Genomic DNA, 18,379 nt, shown 5'->3' with positions numbered 1-18,379 from the left:
TCAATAAAACTGGCTGGACTTCCTTACGCAACTTTTCCCCATTTAGCATAAAATTAGCAAAAAAAGAATAGCCAATTGTGTTATAATTTGGATTAGACTGCATATTATTGCCTCTGAATGATCAGAACTGGACTCATTTAAACTGGTCTCATTTGTTAAGACGCCAGATGAAAGTTTCATGCCAATGCTTTACTCGAACCCTAAACTAAAATATTAACCTCCCAATTTATTGATTTCTAAAAAGAATCCATGTTTGCATCTTGCTTGTTTTACAAAACCCACTACTCATTTATTGCAATTCTCTTGCTCCTGTAACTCATCAAATATTCATAGATCCCTGTAAGTACAATGCAAACAAAGTCAATGTTCAAATCTCCAGGCGGCCTGGAGAACAAATGAGCATTTTATGTTTCGGACAAATATCCCTCAAGCAGAGGAATGTCTCTGTAGATGCTTTTGGATATTTAATGTCCACGCTCTATCTGCAAAGTCTGTTGCTAGGCCAAAAAAGAAAGAAAAAAAAAAAAAAAAAAAAAAAAAAAAGGACAGACATGATCAGGCAGAGGATCTAAACGGTGCCTTTATGTGTCCAGGGTGAGAACAAATGAGGCACTCTCAATCTGTCTCTCCATCTATCCTCACCCTTGGCCCAACTTCCCCACAGAAGGGACATTTCCCTCCTTTAAAAAGCACAGCTCATCATAATACAAGAATTTGCATTGTACAGGGAAAACAGCAACAGGGCAACAGATTATCTATGGCAACAGAGCTTTGCACACAAGGATATTTTCTTTTCCTCCACAGAGGAACACAATTGCTGCCAGTGTCACTGGGTCACATTTTTTTCCGGTTCCTGGTTAATGGGCTGTAGAGATGGTTAGCACGTACGATTAGTTTTAATCTTCTACATTTGACTGGGTGAGAAAAGGCATTGAATTTATTTCAACACATCGGTGAGGTTTGCATGCTGTCCTGAAAATGAAGCAAACATTTCATTTTCCTTTTAACTTTTATTTTAGGGTGGCTATGAATTTTTCAACAAGTACATAAAGAAATAATGCAAACTAATTCAAGTAAAATACTTTTAGCTCTTTTATTCAACATTTTATTGAACATTTCAGAAGTAAATTCACAGAAAAACATTTTTTGTGTAGAAAAGAACACAAGAATATTTTATAATGTTTAAGTGACAATGACATTTGGACACATTAGCTAGTGTACTTCATGTTAATTTTAGATTATTCTGTAATTATTGCAGTGAATTTCACTTATTTACTGTTGGAACTGAGGGAAATAAGTGGAAATGCATCAGAGAATATTTGAAAGATTTACAGCAGGACTGTCAAATGCACCTTAGATAAAAAGTAATATTTATTCATACAGTAAATGTGTCTTTATATTGCAATTTTCTGACTTTGATTCATGCTGATGGAAATATGCTGTTCATAAATAGATGATTCACACCAGCAATCTTCCAGTTAAGCAATCAAAGCACATTGGTGGTATGGTGTCACACAAGACTTTGATATATTACTGTTGAAAAAGAAAGAAAAAGCTCTACTATAACTTAAGTGAACTCTGTGCTGAATTGTGAAGAACTTCCTTCAATGTGTGCATTTTTTCCTTCATGTGTTTCACAGTTTAATCTAGATTAAGAATAGAAAGTACAGAAACTGAAATAGTTCCTCTACCCGCTTTAAATACTTTAAATGGCACTTGGACTTCACGTAAAGTGCTGAAGTGAAATAATATTTAAGGTGTTCACTTTACCTGGAACACATTGTAAATACTCTAGATCAGTGGTTCGGTACCTCACAGTGTTACAAATCACTCAGTGTGCAGTCTTAAAAACCTTTTACAGAACAAACTATACAAGAAAAAAATGGTGAAATGCATTTTTGATGTAAAAGCTAGAAAAGATGTTTAAAAAAAATAAATTAAATGTTAATGCCATAAGTTCTTTAAATTATGCATCTGTGTAGCTAGCATACAAAGTTTAGGAATCACAGCTCTAGATTCATGAATCTCAAACTGCAAAAGTAGTAACACTTATTAGAGTAATAACAATGAATATCTTTAAGAATAATAACTCAATAAATTAATCTGCCTTTAATTTTCTCAAAAAAAAAAAAAAAACATCTGGTAAATAACTGGGACAACCGCGAGCCAGGAATAAATATTTTTCGGCTATTAATGCTGTGGTCTATTTACCTATGAAGTCGAAACCTGGATCTGGGTATAACATCAAACCCAACTAATCATGTTCTAGTTCCAAGTTTAAAAAGCAGATGCTTTGCTCAGAGCTCAGGCTACTTATTACTGACATCATGAGTTGCCACCATATCAAATTTTGTCAAAAGTGGTAACATGTTGTCTAGAAGAGGCTGCCCAGTATTATGTGTTTATAATACTTAACAGATAGTTTTTCTTACTGCTGCCAACACTAAATATTGAGGCCAGGGTTTGTATTTTTCTTGAAATTATGACTTTTAGGACCATTTTATGATTTTTTGTTTACTTGAAAATGCCTCCACCAATTATGTAGTGTCATTGGATACAATTTTGTGTATTTGTTTGATAAATCATAAACTGAACAAGTCAAATTTGGTTGCGTTACTGTTTTAAGTTGGCACAACCTGACTTGGTATTTACCGATTAGTATTTACTAGCACAGATTATAAAAAGTGCTGCTCTAGCTGGAGATCCTATTCCAAACACATCTGCCTGACACTGTTGGTATTGAAAGATCAGGACCGAGTCAAAATTATACAAATATATCTTCAAAACAAATACAACCAAATACTAAACCTGGGGTTTCATTTGGGGGGAAAAAAATACATTTTAAAAATGACTTATAGCTTTGTTCAAAACATTATGGCTGTTAATTTACTCCCTACATACTTAATTTAATAATCATACTGCAGACTTCAGCTAGTTTAGATGCAAAACAATGTTCCATCAAGAGCAGTGCAAGCTGTGCTTATTTCTATTGTAGATATTTTTTATGACCTTCCAAAGTTGGATTGTTTTTTTACAAATGAAACCCAACTTTTGACAACTTAAGATGTCTGAACCATTGACATAAACATAGTGACTACAAAAATATAAATAGTGATGCAAAATACAAATTTCTTATTAATTCTACATGTAAAAAAAATGTTATGAATTTAGATTCAGTAGAACACATAATGTCAAATAACTTCCCAAAAAGAATAATCCACAGTTTGCACTGCCAGACAAACACTGACAGACATAATGCAGTGAATTTCAACAGTTAGAATCGTTATGAGTGAACATTTCCTGTACCGTCAAACTGGGCTGTCAGAGAAGCACAAAGTCTCCAGCTGTGGTGACGGTTCTGCGTGATTCCCTAATAAAGGGCCATTCCCGCTTCTCTGTGCTCAGACCCACCGACAGGTCATAATCTGCGCTGCGACCTTGCAAAAAAGTAAACGGCGGATATTTCTCCTTCATTGACTGCTCCAGCACCTGGAACAAAAAAACAGAGCAGCAACTTTTATTTTGTATTTCTACTCCAAAGAAAGTGTCTTGATGCAAATTGAATTAATTTTAAATGGTAAAATAAGTAGATTAAACACAACAGATATAGGCAGGAACAGGGCTTTTGAAACAGCTGTACAGCATATTGACTGGATGACAATTCAATTAGATTTGTGGCTAAATGCTGCCACCTACTGCTCAACTAATGTAGGACTAGCAAAATTAAATTAATCTAGAAATTTTTTCCAACAAAACCCCCATCAAAAACCATTTCTGGAAAATTAGCAATACAATTACTTCACTAATTAAGTTATTTCAAGGTGTTCTGAGTTAGGCTTCTTTACCTTGGACACTTCTTCCCTGATTCTCTCATAATCTTGAGCACTTCTAGAATAGAAACCAATAGTGCAGCTTGGATCCATCTTGCTGAAAGGCATCTTCTTTGGTGAGGGGCAATGGTATGACTAGCAAAATCAAAACAAAATAGAGGGAAAATTAAAAATCTAAAGACAATCATCAAAATGAAGTAAATATTCATGCCTGTCTAGAATATAAAACAAATACAATCTTCATCACTTAAAAAAAATATTTAAAAAAATCTTGATCTGCACTGTGTATGCATTTTAATCTTGCCTATTGCAATGTTGTATGGTACAGCAGCAAAGTTTACAAAAACATCACTGAAAAGTACATTTGTCCAAGTAACTTATAGAAATTAAACTCATATTCCTCACACTTTTCCTCTACACTTAGACAAATACATCCTAGTATTCATTTTAAAAAAGAATCAGTGCTTTAAATGAGGCAGTATTATGCATTTTTCAGGCATATAGTGCTATTTTATAACATAATTACATAACCGTTACTTAAAAGAAATTTTACTTCCTGATTTAATGTCTTGAAATTGAGTCTTTGTTTAGAAACTCCTGCTCTTTCTGAAACTCAGCCTCCTGGAAATTAATCTTTAATCTTTCAGTTTTTACCAGCATTGCACTGAGAAGTAGCTTGAATAATTAGCTCAACAGATGTGCAGTTTCACCAGGTGTGCTAGATAGTCTGATGGAGCAGAGTGGGGGAGTCGCAGGGAAGTGCTGCTCTGTGGCGGAAGCTCAGAAGCTTGGAGCTGCGCTTGGAGGTGGAGCTACGTCCCACCAAGCTTTTTGGTTACCATGGTAGATTAAATTATTTCTCAAACGTGTATCAAAGAATCAATGCAACATTGAAGGTATATTCTTGATGTGGGAGTAATATTAAAATATGATGTAGAGCTAAAAAAGATGACATAATATTGCCCCTTTAATATCCATCACACAAAAATGTATCCAGAACATGGGTTAAAATTGCTACACAACTTCAGTTATTCATTCTTTAAATGAATCGCTGAATCTCTAAGCACCAAATGTATTCTCAATCAACTGTCATTGTATCAACCTTCCAGACCACTTAGATCTGTTTCTGGTCAACTCTCCATCTCCAGAAACAGAACCAGACATAGAGGAGCAAGATTCAGATTCTATCCTCCTCTAATCTGGAATAAACATTAGGAAAACTGCAAACCAGCTGCAGTTCTTTTAAATCAACATTTCAGCAGAGCCACAGGCTGTTCAACATTATGCAATACTGTAATGATACAGCAGCCCATGTAAAATTAGCCCCAAACAAAGAAAAAAAACAAAACAAAACATTTTTTACCAGTCTTATGCAATTTTCTACTGTTTGAGGAAGTAAATTTGGGTTTTCATTTGCTTTAGACCATAAACAGTTGCCACAGAACCAAACACTTGAAATACACCACTCCATGTCTAATGAATCTATAAAATTTCAGTTAAATCTTCTAGAGCATGCATTTTCAGTATTTCTCTTAGGTGGCAGCTTCGCTTACCTGAGCAGCAAATAAATCAGCCAATACAGACTCAGTGATTGGGCTGAGTGCTGCTTTAAGACTCACACCTATAAGTACTCACAGAAACTATAAAATCCACATTTACTGGAGCCCTCAGTCAGCCAGTCTGTGTAATTTTACGTTACCTGAAGAGGGAAATCGCTGGTGCTGACATTCACAAAAGACTGACAGTAATGAGGGTCCATGTAAATCAAGCTGTCATCTGCAAGGACAAAACAAAAGACAAGTTATTCAAAAACATCAGATTATTACAGGAAAAAAAAAAAAAAAAAAATCGTGCTTCTCCTCAATATCTATGCAGAGCAGCTCAAAGTCACCCGCCGGACCTACATGTTGGGGTTGTGTGCGTCAAATGTGCTTTCAAGAAGGCTGTTGCTTTTTAATATCCAGCAGGGTGGATTAAATTCTGCATAATCAGATGCGTTTGTACAAGCACATTTTTTACACCCGCAAGAAAAAAGCTTGTCATTTAATTTTTGTGTGGGGGAATTACTTTTACAAACACGCAATTATATTCGACCGTTTTGCATATGATGAATGCAGTGCTGAGCTGTGCACTGGCAGGGAGAATGTATTGCTTGTCATTTAGACATCATCCAACACTGTATTTCAAATGGGTAAAATGTAAATGCGTAAATATTGACTGCCAAGATGTACAACTGAAGGTTTCTCCTGGCTGCTGAAGGTGATGAAGAGTGGCTCACTTTGGGCACCCGGATGAAATTTAATGCATGCCGCCTATGGAAATCAATTATGGTTTACAACTTGGGAGGTTTACTTGTGATAAATGGGCGAGGTTTTGATGGGTCAGAGAGAATAAAGTAAGCCCCGCTTCACTCGGTTTCATCTCTACTCCTCTTCGTTTTCCTCATACAAACATGAATATATTAACTTACTTTGTCTCTACACATACAAAGGGTATATTATGCAAAAATAATTTGTTATTCACACCAACCTCTGCGTGAATGTATCTTTCTCCATTTTCCATTATGCTGGCACTGACCTTGAAATCCCACAAAGTAGCAGGCCTCCTTGAGCTTCCCTCCAATGATGCCTATGCAGTACTCCAGACGCAATAGCCTCTAAATGAGCAGAGAAGCACACATATGTCTGAATTAGAGCTCAAATGATTTCATTTTGTTCATTACATAATGCACTGGAATTAAATTAACTCTGGAGATGAACCAAGAAGTCAGCTTGTGACCCGAATAGGTCAATTTTCAGTTTGACTGGGTCTGACCACTGATCAGTGTTTACTGTTTTTTCTTACTTTGATGAAATGAAAGCAGAACAATCTCTAGATTATCTTTAAGTTGAACAGTAGAAAATGACTTTGTTGCCTGGTGACAGGTAAAAACTCTAATTGTGATCTTTTTCTGCTGAGTGGATGCACCACACCACATTAACAACAACACTATTCAGTATTAAAGTTGCTACAGAAGGAAGCAGATTTAAAGTTAAACATTTTCAATATTATTGTGGTGCTCTGAAACAAAGTCACAGGAAGAACAAAAGGCATAAAAATATATTTATGAAATTGTATTTGACAGATTTCATGATTTCTTTTTTCTAATATAATTAAAATTAAAAACAAGTTTTTTGACTAATGTTGATTTAAGTTTGTTTTTTTCCTTTTTAAGCAGAATTGACATAAATCAATATCGACAGGTCAGACCTTTACAAAATGAGACCTGAAATCATCCACAAAACCGATCTCTCAAATGTAAAACCGACATTCTAAATTTGCAATTTACAACAATGATTACTGTACTTCTACGGCAAGATCACTTAGACTTAACATTAACCCTATGACGTCTATGAGATCTTAAAAAAAAAAAAAAAAACTACAGAAAAAATGGAATTACTCACTTTTGCAAAGTCAAAATACTCTGGGTTTGTCCTTTCTCCTCCGAGCCTCACAGGGATGAGGATGACGACAGCTTGGTTCTCTGGCAGTGTGGGGGTCGTTGACAGTTGACTTTTTTGTGCAACAGGAGGACTATCTGCTGCCTCACCAGAGGTTTCTCCTGCTTTCAGGGCCTTGTGGCAGTCCATGACATCCTCATTGTACACTAGAAAAGGTCAACAATACAAAAGTTCAATTGAGTTACGTCTCTGTTTTTAGAACTTGAGTCTATTGTATTTTTAAAAATATAATTTTAAGACATTAGGCTACTTTACATTCTCATCATTTTATCCATATGACACACAACTGTATGAACTGCATATTGTGCACTATTGGAGAATTTCATACCATTTTGTTGTTTGCGACACAAAAGCCACTTAAACCTTTTACCGATCTTGATTTTTCTTCAATAAACTCATTCATTTACAACATTTACAAAAGTGCTTTACTTATTTTCAGTCTATGAGGACCACCATAAGGTCAAATAATCATTGCCTAAATCAGAAAGTAGGTTAGAATGCGTCAGATGGAGTCGTTCTGAGCATTCGGGATCAGAAGGTGGCTTGATCATCCTAAGTGTAGACAGAGTGTTTGCAGACCTGCAAAAATGTATCCAATTCCGCTTTTCTGGAGCGAGTGGGAACCTTAAATTCTGTTTTACACATTTTTCTCTTAAATATCTTCTTTTTTTTTTTTTTTAAACAGTCCTTATTATTCCATCCAGAAAGCATGTTAAGTATGTAGAATGGAAATAAATGTATTGTTAGACTCTTCAGAATTAGAAAAATATGCATCAACTGTTTCACCAAGGAAACAGTTCAGATTTGAAATTACAGACATAAAACACAACTCCCCTCCTCCCTCACAGAAGATTTTTTCAGCTTTTAAAGAAAAGTAATATTTTACAAATGCTGACTGATTTCCAAAAAAATTAAAAGCTTTAATGTTGTTTCTCACTGTGACTAGCACTAACAAAAAAAAAGCTACCAACTCACACAAACAGCTATCTTCTGCTATTGAGAAGACAAACATGAATCAGCTGAGATATTGAGGTTAAGAGGAGGTCGTGGCGGCATGTTATAGATTTGAAATGGATGCGATTGTTGTGGGGAATAGACACAGAGAGTCCTGTCCCCCACTTTTAGCAGCTGGGATCTCACAGCAGCAGAACGACAGAGGAATAAAAGAGCAGTCGACTTGGGCGCCGTGCCCAGTTTCCTGTACTATCAATGGCAGCATCATCTTTTATACCTGTGCAGTCCTGGGAGACGTAGACAGTTATACTCGCCAAGCCAGGCTCCATCGCTTCCTTGACAGCTTCCCTAAAACAAAAAGACAGGAAAAGTAGACAGAGGCAAGTAAGAAAAGGAGAGAAACTGAGGGTGAAAGCCAAGTTTACATTTAACAAAATATATGGGATATTATTACTTTTATGCTGAAAAGGGAGCATTATTTTGAATTGTGTTGAAGAATGTTTTGTCAACAGTACACCTCCACATATGACAACAAAAAAGAGCCACAGCACAACATGATCCTACTATAAGTTTATTTACAATCAATAACTGAAACTTATCACGACAACAATAAATAAAAATCCTTATGATTACAAATCTTACACAATAAAAGATAAATATAATAAATGCCAACCTCTAATGGATTTTATCTCCTCCAACATGTTTGTCTTGTTGTGGTTTCCTGATTGAAATGTTCATAATTTGTAAATTTCACTCATTCAAGGTGAGTTTTTAGGTTAGGTTGTGTTAACTTGACCTGGAGCATAGAATTATGCCATGCTCCATAAAAGTTGAGACTTGGACATTTTTTTAATAGTAACTTCAGAGTATTAGTATTTTAGCATGTTTAAAATAGTAGTTGTCTGCATAGTGCATACGTGAAGGTCAAACTTACTTCAAGATGTGTGCTACCATAGCTGGACCATACCAGTCCCCTGCCTGTTTTCCAATCATCATTCCTAAACGGACCAGACTGTGCAGACCCAGTGGAGCTGAGGAGACGTCCGCAAACCAGGACACCAGATTTCTGTGGTCCATCTCCTTCAAATGTGCATCTGCTTCCTCTGCTGATCCTGACGCCTGGGCTTGAGGTGCAAGAGACTGTCTGCTTTCAGAAATCCTGGGGTTGCCCTGCAGAGAAGCGACAAGTCGCTTAGCTGCTGTGGTGGTCCGCGTTTCTACATCTAAGGGTTGGAGGGTGAGCGCCTCTGGCCAAGACCAGTCTGCAGAAAAATTAATGAATGAATAAGGTTGAGTCAGAATCCTCTAAGATTCTAATTATATCTAGTATAATTAGAAAAAAAAATTCCATGCATTTATGTTAATTACAAAATTCCTTGAGTTCCCCAAATTCTCTCTCAAATATCATTTACAATGCAAATAAAATGCATTTTATTCTGTAAACCTTTGCAGCTAATTAATTAAAATCAACCTCATAAGTGCCGTATAAACTGTAGGTGTATTCTTTATTAAGGAGTTCCATTTCTGTATAGTCAAAGTAATCTGGAGCCAACTTGTTAAAACTTTTACGACCCTAATTGTGACAACATTCTACATTACCCTGAGCTATTACTGTTGATGAATACATTACATTTTCCTCATGCAAGCAACTCTCAAACATTTCCTTATTCAGCTGTGTTTAAGATGGCATTTAAAGTGCACCTAAACTTGACAATATTGGGCAGAACCATTTAAAAATTTTTTTTAGAGTACTCATTTTCTGTTGTGCTCAATGTAAAAGAATTGATGTTTATTTTTGGCCAGGCCCTAATCAACTGTGTAAAAATAAGCCTGATCTTTCTACATTTCTAACCTCAGTTTTAGAGCATTAAAAATATAAACTCACGCAGACCTTAAAAATAAGCCATCTTGGCTCAAGAAGCCTGAATTCTACTCATTTCAGAAACAGGTTAGTCATAACTTGGTTCAATTATGTTTGAGTGTCCCAGTATTTCACTTTAACACTACCTTAGCCTTACAAACAGGGTGGGAGATGAACATAGAGCGAATGGGAGTAGCTCAGGTAATAAAATAACTCAGAATCAAGTCAGAAGCAGTAACAAAATGACCTTGATTCAAAGTGAATCAAATTTAAAATTGATCCATTAATACCCTGAAGTGGACTTTCATATCTTTATGGGGAAATGTTTTATTAGTGACAGATTTTAGAGCAAATTTTAAAAAAGAAAAGATTTTTAAATTACTTCATTAGTCAGTGAGACTGTAAAGAATATAAGGAATTCTCTAGTTATAATACTTTTCCAGCCCAATCCCATTTCTCTACTCATTGGTACTTATTTCAGGAAATTGTTAAAATATTAAACTGAGAAATATGACACTGATCAGTTCTATCTAATCCAACCTATGAAGACATGCATTACTTACTATGCATGCAAGCGTCATCTACACAGTTCTGCAACAGATTGTGTTAAACTTTTAAAGGAAAATGTATGGTAGTCAAATGAAACAGCCTTAATGCATTTAAAAAACATTTCGATTTCTCTGACATCAACAAACCATTTATGATTAAAAACCCTCCAAACTGAAAGACTGAACTGAAAAAACTCTGGGCAGAAGAGTTGAGAAAAAGAATAGAAACAATATCATACGAGTTATATAAATTTATTAAAAAATTTAATGTCCTATTAAAAAAAAAAAAAAGACATACTTTGGAACACTTAATTGTGCATTACATTGCTTACAGCTGCATTAGAAAATGTCATGTTTTAAGGGCTGTAATGTCATTCCCCTTATTCCACAAAATATACAGACACCAGTGCAGCACTGAACCTGCAGGGTTTCCCCCAGAAAACTTGCTAAGCCCGGTGGTAGGGGGACCGAGGCGGCTCACCATGTTTTTGTATTAAAAGATGTTAAGTTGACAGGAAAAGTAAAAATATTACGGGATAATTATATGTTACTTGAAAACATCGCCAGTGAAACACCATTTAAACCCACAACTAGTCTTAAAAAAAAATAATAATCAAAAAATACAATTAAAATGTATATCAACTATTTGCACTTCTGTTTAATCCAAATTAAGTCAGAGGCTCCCTCAGGCTCCCCAGGGCTTCAGGGGCCCATAAATGCTAATATTTTAACACAGACCACAGATACATAAATGTAACATTTGTTTATTGACATTATCAATGCTGCTAAATTTGATTTAATGGTTTCAGCATACATAAATTAAAAGATTTTAAATTATTTAACATTTAAATTTAAGAAGGTAAGGAACTGGCAACTTTACTTTGTAAAAGTTCAAAGAACAATCTTAACAATTAGATTGTTTTGTTACCATAGCTACAGTCTGATGCTGTGAGTTTAATCTTTGAGTTTGAGCTCCGTTTGTTCAAATACAAATTAGTAAACTTATTTATAAGTTACTGCTTTTTAGGTTGGTCAATTAAACTACTCCCCCTCTCCCCAACACAGAAGCTGTTAGAGGTGGTGATGTTTTTAGCAGGAAGAGGGGCCCCTAGGTCAAATTCTGCTCCAGGCCTCATAAAGCGTAGGACCGACCCTGCATGATTAGTCAAATCCGCTGCACTGCGCTCAGAGATGCGCAACAAACGGGGAATTTAATGTAATGCTGCTAATGTGGCTTTAGTAGCTCTTCAATTTCTGTCTATTGCGTTTTTAATAAGGGGCCACAGAAGCTGTTCTGGTTGCTCAAATTTGTTGCTCGAGTTTTTCTGATCTCCGCGAGCCTCAACTCTGGCTGACTAAATAGACAAAGTATTCGATACGGTTTGATGAATCGTATAACGGGAAAAATTATACTAAAAATAATGATAAAATAATATAAAACCAGCGTGAAGCGCGACTACGAGGAGAGCGCGAAAGCTCCTCACCGGCTGAACCTGCATGACGAGGTTAGCGCTGGTTCGTTAACCACTAACCGGGACCATACATAAACTTTACAGGGAAGACAGAGCCACACGCTGGGCAGCGTGTTGAGATGTAAAGGCCGCATAATGTTTTGTCCACAAATATAAATCATTCTCACCGCTCGCTCAACGCGCACCTCTGAAAGCCTGACTACAAGTTATTTCTGTGGTTCATATAGAGCTGCGCAACCAAAGCTAACGCGGTTCCTTTTAAAATCTTACTTTGATGTTCTCCATTACATAATAATTTCTCACTGGCGGTTGGTGTAAATATCCATACAGGTCAGCCTGTGTCCAGTTTGAGTGAAAAGAGGAGAGTGGGATCCGCGCTGAGATAAAGCAGCAATAGCGCGGGAGGCAACGCGCAAAGGCGCGAGCTGTGTGATTGGTCCGCTCCCAACTTTAAATGTATAAACTATAAACCTATAAATCTTTTAGAAATAAATCTGCTTCGCAAGTGAAACTCTCAGAACACCGGAGACGCTTGCAATCCGGCTTTAAGATAAAAGGAAAAAAAGCGACCCTTTCCCCTCCAATTGTTAATTTTTCTAAAAATAAAAGCAACACTTAGCCTGGGGGGGTCTAGTAAAGCATGGTGGGCCGCCAGGCTTATAATACACTGGGGGAAACCCTGCAACCCTACAGAAATATAAGACTGAGAGTTAAAAATTATGTTTAAGGGGTGAAATGTGCTTCAGACTAAATCTAGCTTTCAGTTTCATTGAAAAACAATCTTAGTTCCTGCTTTTAACATTAAAAACATGTAAAAGTGTCAGACTTTAGTCAACTTAGGACTTTTATTTAAAAAAAAAAAAAAAAGACATTTATCTAGTTAAAATGTCAAGCGATCCAAGCTTAACTGTGTTTTTAATTTTTCAACTCACCTCTGCCCAAGACATGCAGAACAAGAGCCTGAGCCATCATCATCTGCCCGGCCCTCAGCATGCAGCCCCAGCCACAGTCTGAGGTCAGAGTGCTGCCTGGCAGCGGAGGGAAATCTTCCCGGTACGTTAGCCACAAACGAGATGTAAAATCCTTTCGGAAAGCCTCTACGTTCCCCATGACGAGGTTCTCATCAGAGAATTCATGCCAGTCTTCAGAGGGACAGTCGTCATCTTAGGAAAACAATTATCAAAAGATTATGTTTTAGATGACTGCAATAAGTTAAAGTCAAATTTTCAAAATCAGTGTAAGTTTATGTAATTTATGATATTGTGTAACTTACCTTCTGCCTTAAAATGATAGCACTTCCCCAGAAGAAACGCTGGGGAGTTTCTACTGAATGGAGTCTTGGATTTAAGTGCCCAACCTAGAATACATAATGAACAGAACATATATCAGGGCTTGGGTAATTTACTTTGAAAGAGACTCTAAAAGATTGTATTTACTCAGCTAAGTGAGAAACCTGCTTTATAACTGCCACTCTGTGTGACTGTAGTTTCATGCTACCTACCTGCTAAAGTCATTTCATCTAACTTAAAAGTTTGTAAGCACTCTATTTTGAGTTGAATTCATGTTAACAGGAACAGAAAAACTGTTAAACTAAAGTTGCAATTATTCCCAGGAAAAGATCTCAACTATTTTCAGTAGTGACTCAACCGCAGCATGCTCCAAGAATTATATTTAGGTGCTTTTTTGTGAAGTTTCTTTCAGTCACAGTGAAGCTGCTACAAAAACCCAGCTTTTGACTTTTGTCATATCGAATAACTCGTTTCAGCAAGTGATGAGATGCTGCCGTTTTCTGTAAAAAATAAAATACGTCTTAAATTCAGCCTGGTTGGACTGCCTTGGTACACGAATCGTGTAAATTCATAAGTGACGAATTTACACTTACAACTGCATGTCTCAACTACTCAGAATCTTTGAGAAAAAAAATATTTGGGATCTTAGTGAGAAATCTCAATTAGCACTGTATTCATAAAACAGAAGAATATTTCAGAAGTTCATGAAATATAAAATAAGACATATAATTTGCAGCACAGGACTACTACATAGATGCATACAAGCATTGTACTACATCGGTCTGCGAGCCTGCAGAAAATCACTTACTGTACTTCACATTGTGCCACATTGACATGAACTTTGTCTTCAATTTTTCCACCTCGTCGCTCCCTTTATTCGCCATTTGGACCAGCGAGGGAAAGCACCCATGCCCACACAGCAACGCCAACCTGACCTTTGTGCAAGGCAACAAACATACACACAGCATTAAGCTGGGGTATCACTTCACTTCGAAGTACTACATAAACTGACAGCTTGCAGAAAACACATACCTCAACGATTCATCAATATAATGATGCTCTCTTGTCACAGACGCGCTGCATTTCTGTCCTCAAGTTCAAACATGGTATGGTGTCATAAAACATGCAACATTTCCTTCATAACCCGTTTAAACAACTTAGGGATCTCCTGAGAGTAGCACTGTTTACGCTTTAAGGAAGCTGTAAAATCAGGTGATCTCGCGGTTTTTCGTGGAGCGGGGACGGGAGTTGGCTCGATTTACATACCAGGGCAGCCCAACCAGGCGGAGTTTAAGACGCTTTCAGTTTAATAGTTCAGTTTCAATCAAATATTTTGACATTTATTTTTTAACAAAATAACCGCCATATTCTGTTAAAAGCATATAGTGAATGTAATGTTTTCGCTCTACGTCAGTAGGAGTAGTATTAAAGAGGACGTATTCAGCTAGGAGTAACAAGTCGGTACTCAGGGGCCAGTATCCTGCGTGGTTTAGTTCTCTCCCTAGTTTAACACACCTGGATCAAATGATGGCTCATTAGAGGCTAAAGAAAAACTCTGACATACTGAAATGGTTGTAACTACCACCAGGGAGAAAACTAAAACATGCAGGATGCCGGCCCTCCAGGACCGACTTTAAAAATAACAGCAGTCCCAAATTTACATGTAAGCTAAGGTCCCCCTGGTTCCACGTTTTAAAAATAAAGTCTCTGAGAAATTGCAAATTTCTTGTTTGCGGTAACTTCCACATACACCTACAAAGACTGCATGAAAAATATATTATAATCATTGGCTTGCGCTTCATCTTATCATCATGCAATGTGTATAGTCGATTTGCACATACTGCTTTTTCTCTTACAAATCAAGAAATGGTAAGGTACCTAGAAGAAGATGTATTAAAAAGTGCAAACTTCACCAGCGTAGATCAATACCAGATAGAGAAAAGTCAAGAAATACTAGTTTTATGATTAACCCTCCTTCTTAAATTACTCCTTACAACTTAATTTATGTCACATTCCAAGCAATATTAAGAGGAGATGCTCAATAACTGTCAGAGGCTAGCGCTATGTGGACAAAATATATATAACTAGATCATCTGCTTGCGTCAAGCGGCTAAAAAAGGCAATAACAACTGAACATCCTGTTCCACAGTCATTAATCAGCCCTATTAAATCATTCATGAAGACTTTAAAGAGAAGAAAAGACAAAGTTTTTCATAAAAAAGGGGAGATTCACTGAAAGGACAAAATCCTCACCAAAGATTTGGGAAATACTTTGTAATGAACTTATACGATAACTTTTCATGACTCACATATAGTCAAAAAATTTGCAAGCATCAATGAAATACATACAAATTGCCTGTCATATAGATCTAGAATTTACTTTTGAGAAAAAAAGAATGCTTGTCTGCACTCTACTTTAAATCTTTGTTAAAGGTCCAAATAGGATGTTTCACCCTCAGTTCATTGAAAAAACCTTGAATGCTATGGCCTAGTAATTTATCCTCTCTTCTATTTTTCTGGATTTGTATCATATACATACATACATAGTCTTGTACATCTGTAAATAAATATTATATCTCGTAGAGCACTTCTGGATAGATGCAAACTACATCTTGTTGCTTGTACTTGTGACAGTGCAATGACAATAAAGTTGAATTCTATTCTATTCTATTCTATAAATCTGGAGAAAGATCTTGCTGAGATCCAAAATGTTTTGAAGAAGAAGAAAAAATACCTTTGTACGTTGTATATTTTTGCTCACAGTCAATATTTCTACTTTAAACAATTTGAATCAGAACACATTAGGACATATCACCTGTTAATAGGTTGCAACATCATGTGTTTAAACTGCAAAGCAAATACATTGTTGTAAATCTACAGTAACTTATGCTTCATTCTGATTCATTCCTTATTAAAAATGGTACTAGATGTTTTAGGAATTTGAGTTAGTAATATGAGTAATACTTCGTACTCCAGATGGCTCTTTTATAATGGTGTACACTAATATTAGAGAAACAATTTTCTGAGCAAAAAGAAGATGCCAGAATAGTGGAATCACAACCCTTGAACGTTATTTTTTAAAACTTTTAGAACTTCTTATTGACACACATAAATAGAAAGCAACTACTTCAATGCTACTACAAGTAATAATAATTATAATAATAACTAGTGGTTTCAGTCACATGAATACATTTGTTTTCAATAATAATAATAATAATAATAATAATATATAATTTTGACTACAAAATTAAAAGCAACAGTCGTACTAGTAATTGTAGCTGAAATTGTGATATTAGTTCAACTGAAGCTACAGTCAAATAGAGAAGTGCGAAAGCTCATTCTTGGGTGTGTTCTGTTGCGTACTACTCCAGCCTTTACGGTAATGATCCCATTCTCCCGTTGTCCCTGTGGCCGTGTTTTTTCTGAGAGAAGAGCAGAGTGCCTGCCTGGGAATTTTCTGAAAGCACATCAGCGGCCACTGCCATGGCTGAACGCCGCGCATTCGCCCAAAAAATCAGCAGGTAAAGACCGGAGACTCCGCAATGAGCGCTGTAAATGAACACTTCTGAACGCCCTTTTCTTTTTGCTTTCATGTGGGTCTCCCTCAGACCACCGCTGCAGGGAAACCCTGCTAAAGGAGGCCCAGTAAGCCTGGCTCCTCCTAGCTAACCTCTCGTTAGCTGTAGCGGCAGAAGATGCTCAGACCCACCCAGACAGACAGCTGCACTGCTAGCTACTACTTTCAAACTACACTAAATGCAAACAAATGGTTGATGGGAATGTGTATACGGATATATTTTGGCATGAAAAAAATATTTCCGATAGCTGTCCCATCCTGAAAAAGGCTGAACTATAATGAAAAGAAAACCGTTAATTCTGGTCTGTTAGCTGTCTCGTCTACAGTAGCTAACGATGGGAAGCTACTGTAACCGCTGCTGACTCTCATAGAACTTTGTGCAGCTATGTGTTTAAGATGTCTGTAGATCACAAACGTGTAACTTTGATTAGAAATAAATGCCTTTCCCAAGAGCAGCCAAACGCTGTGATAATCTGCTCTCGGCTCCTCAGACAGATCAATGTAATCTCCTTAACAAAGGGGCTTTGTGCAAGCTGTCAAATGCCACCATTCCTTCTATTCTACACTTCAGAAGTCCAAATGGACGCATTTCACCTTTTTTCTTCTTCTGATGACTTAATGCACAGACAGACAAGTCACTATGCATTTGTTAGAGGAAAACGCCCACTTGTTTGCTGTTTATGAATTCTGTGCGATAAGATCTGATGAAGAATGAGGAAATCTGAAAATTGAGGAAGAATAACATTCTAACTGCCATCTCTTTATGTTCTTAAAAAAAGAGGAATCAAATCATCAATTGTCTTTTATATCATTGTGTACATTTGGCATTGATGTTGTCAAGATAAATCTGCTAATAAAACCAAAATGTAATTAACGGTATTAAGTATTATATAGTGTACACACTACAAAATTACCAGGTTAATTGTAACACAATTACCACAACTGTGAGTTAAAGATTACTAGATCTCTTCAAAATATCAGAATTTTAATTCTGAACTGCAACCAGTGTAAAATGTTATGTCCTGTTATAATCATACTTAATAATTAAATATAATGTTAATCTTTTCTGCATTTTTTAAATTAACTGTTCATTTGCTTAACCTCAAAACATTAATGAAGGACACAGAAGGTTTCAAAGCATGATCACAAGCCATTAAGTCAAATAAACTCCTTTCATTTGGTAAAAAAACAAAATCATGTCTTGGCAGGTCTGCAGTTGTCCAGTAGTTTTAATTCTGAATAGTGGATTGATACAGTTTGGGATACTTTTTAGTTATGTTTTAGTTATTTTTAGCAGTGTTCCTTGATCTTCCTGCTTACTTCACCTTTCAGATCTTTATTTGTATAA

At 36.3% G+C, this 18,379-nt stretch overlaps 2 protein-coding genes across 3 annotated transcripts in view; one reads left to right on the top strand and one right to left on the bottom strand.

The window, feature by feature from the left end:
• Positions 1-1,079: 1,079 nt before the first annotated feature.
• atg4c (autophagy related 4C, cysteine peptidase) lies at positions 1,080-14,674 on the bottom strand. Of its 2 annotated transcripts, none has more exons than XM_032573001.1 (11): positions 14,487-14,674; positions 14,263-14,389; positions 13,439-13,522; positions 13,098-13,328; positions 9,219-9,546; positions 8,562-8,632; positions 7,274-7,476; positions 6,360-6,486; positions 5,530-5,606; positions 3,846-3,965; positions 1,080-3,489 (listed from the first exon to the last, which is right to left on the bottom strand). In XM_032573001.1, the coding sequence occupies exons 2-11, from the start codon at positions 14,336-14,338 to the stop codon at positions 3,322-3,324; spliced, it is 1,485 nt and encodes a 494-aa protein (XP_032428892.1). In that variant the 5' UTR covers positions 14,339-14,389; positions 14,487-14,674; the 3' UTR covers positions 1,080-3,321. The 2 variants fall into 2 exon arrangements, with proteins under 2 accessions (XP_032428892.1, XP_032428893.1); XM_032573002.1 differs by having other exon boundaries at positions 6,408-6,486; positions 14,487-14,673.
• A 2,168-nt stretch (positions 14,675-16,842) lies between these two features.
• dock7 (dedicator of cytokinesis 7) overlaps positions 16,843-18,379 on the top strand; it is a 50,732-nt gene continuing 49,195 nt past the window's right edge. The window contains 1 exon segment of the mRNA XM_032573223.1: positions 16,843-16,975. Within this exon segment, the coding sequence (XP_032429114.1) occupies positions 16,938-16,975 (38 nt within the window). The 5' untranslated portion in view covers positions 16,843-16,937.

Source organism: Xiphophorus hellerii, chromosome 9, assembly GCF_003331165.1.
Source record: "Xiphophorus hellerii strain 12219 chromosome 9, Xiphophorus_hellerii-4.1, whole genome shotgun sequence".
Taxonomy (NCBI): domain Eukaryota; kingdom Metazoa; phylum Chordata; class Actinopteri; order Cyprinodontiformes; family Poeciliidae; genus Xiphophorus; species Xiphophorus hellerii.
Note: the sequence above shows the minus strand (reverse complement) of the source record. Positions and strands in the feature narration are given on the sequence as shown.

Excerpts from the sequence above, each read along its gene's own strand:
- atg4c (XM_032573001.1), bottom strand. The coding sequence starts at position 14,338 with ATGGCGAATAAAGGGAGCGACGAGGTGGAAAAATTGAAGACAAAGTTC. Across the intron at positions 13,523-14,262 it reads GTGGCACAATGTGAAGTACA|GTTGGGCACTTAAATCCAAG; the intron begins GTAAGTGATTTT and ends TATGTATTCTAG. Across the intron at positions 6,487-7,273 it reads AGTATTTTGACTTTGCAAAA|AGGCTATTGCGTCTGGAGTA; the intron begins GTGAGTAATTCC and ends CTGCTCATTTAG.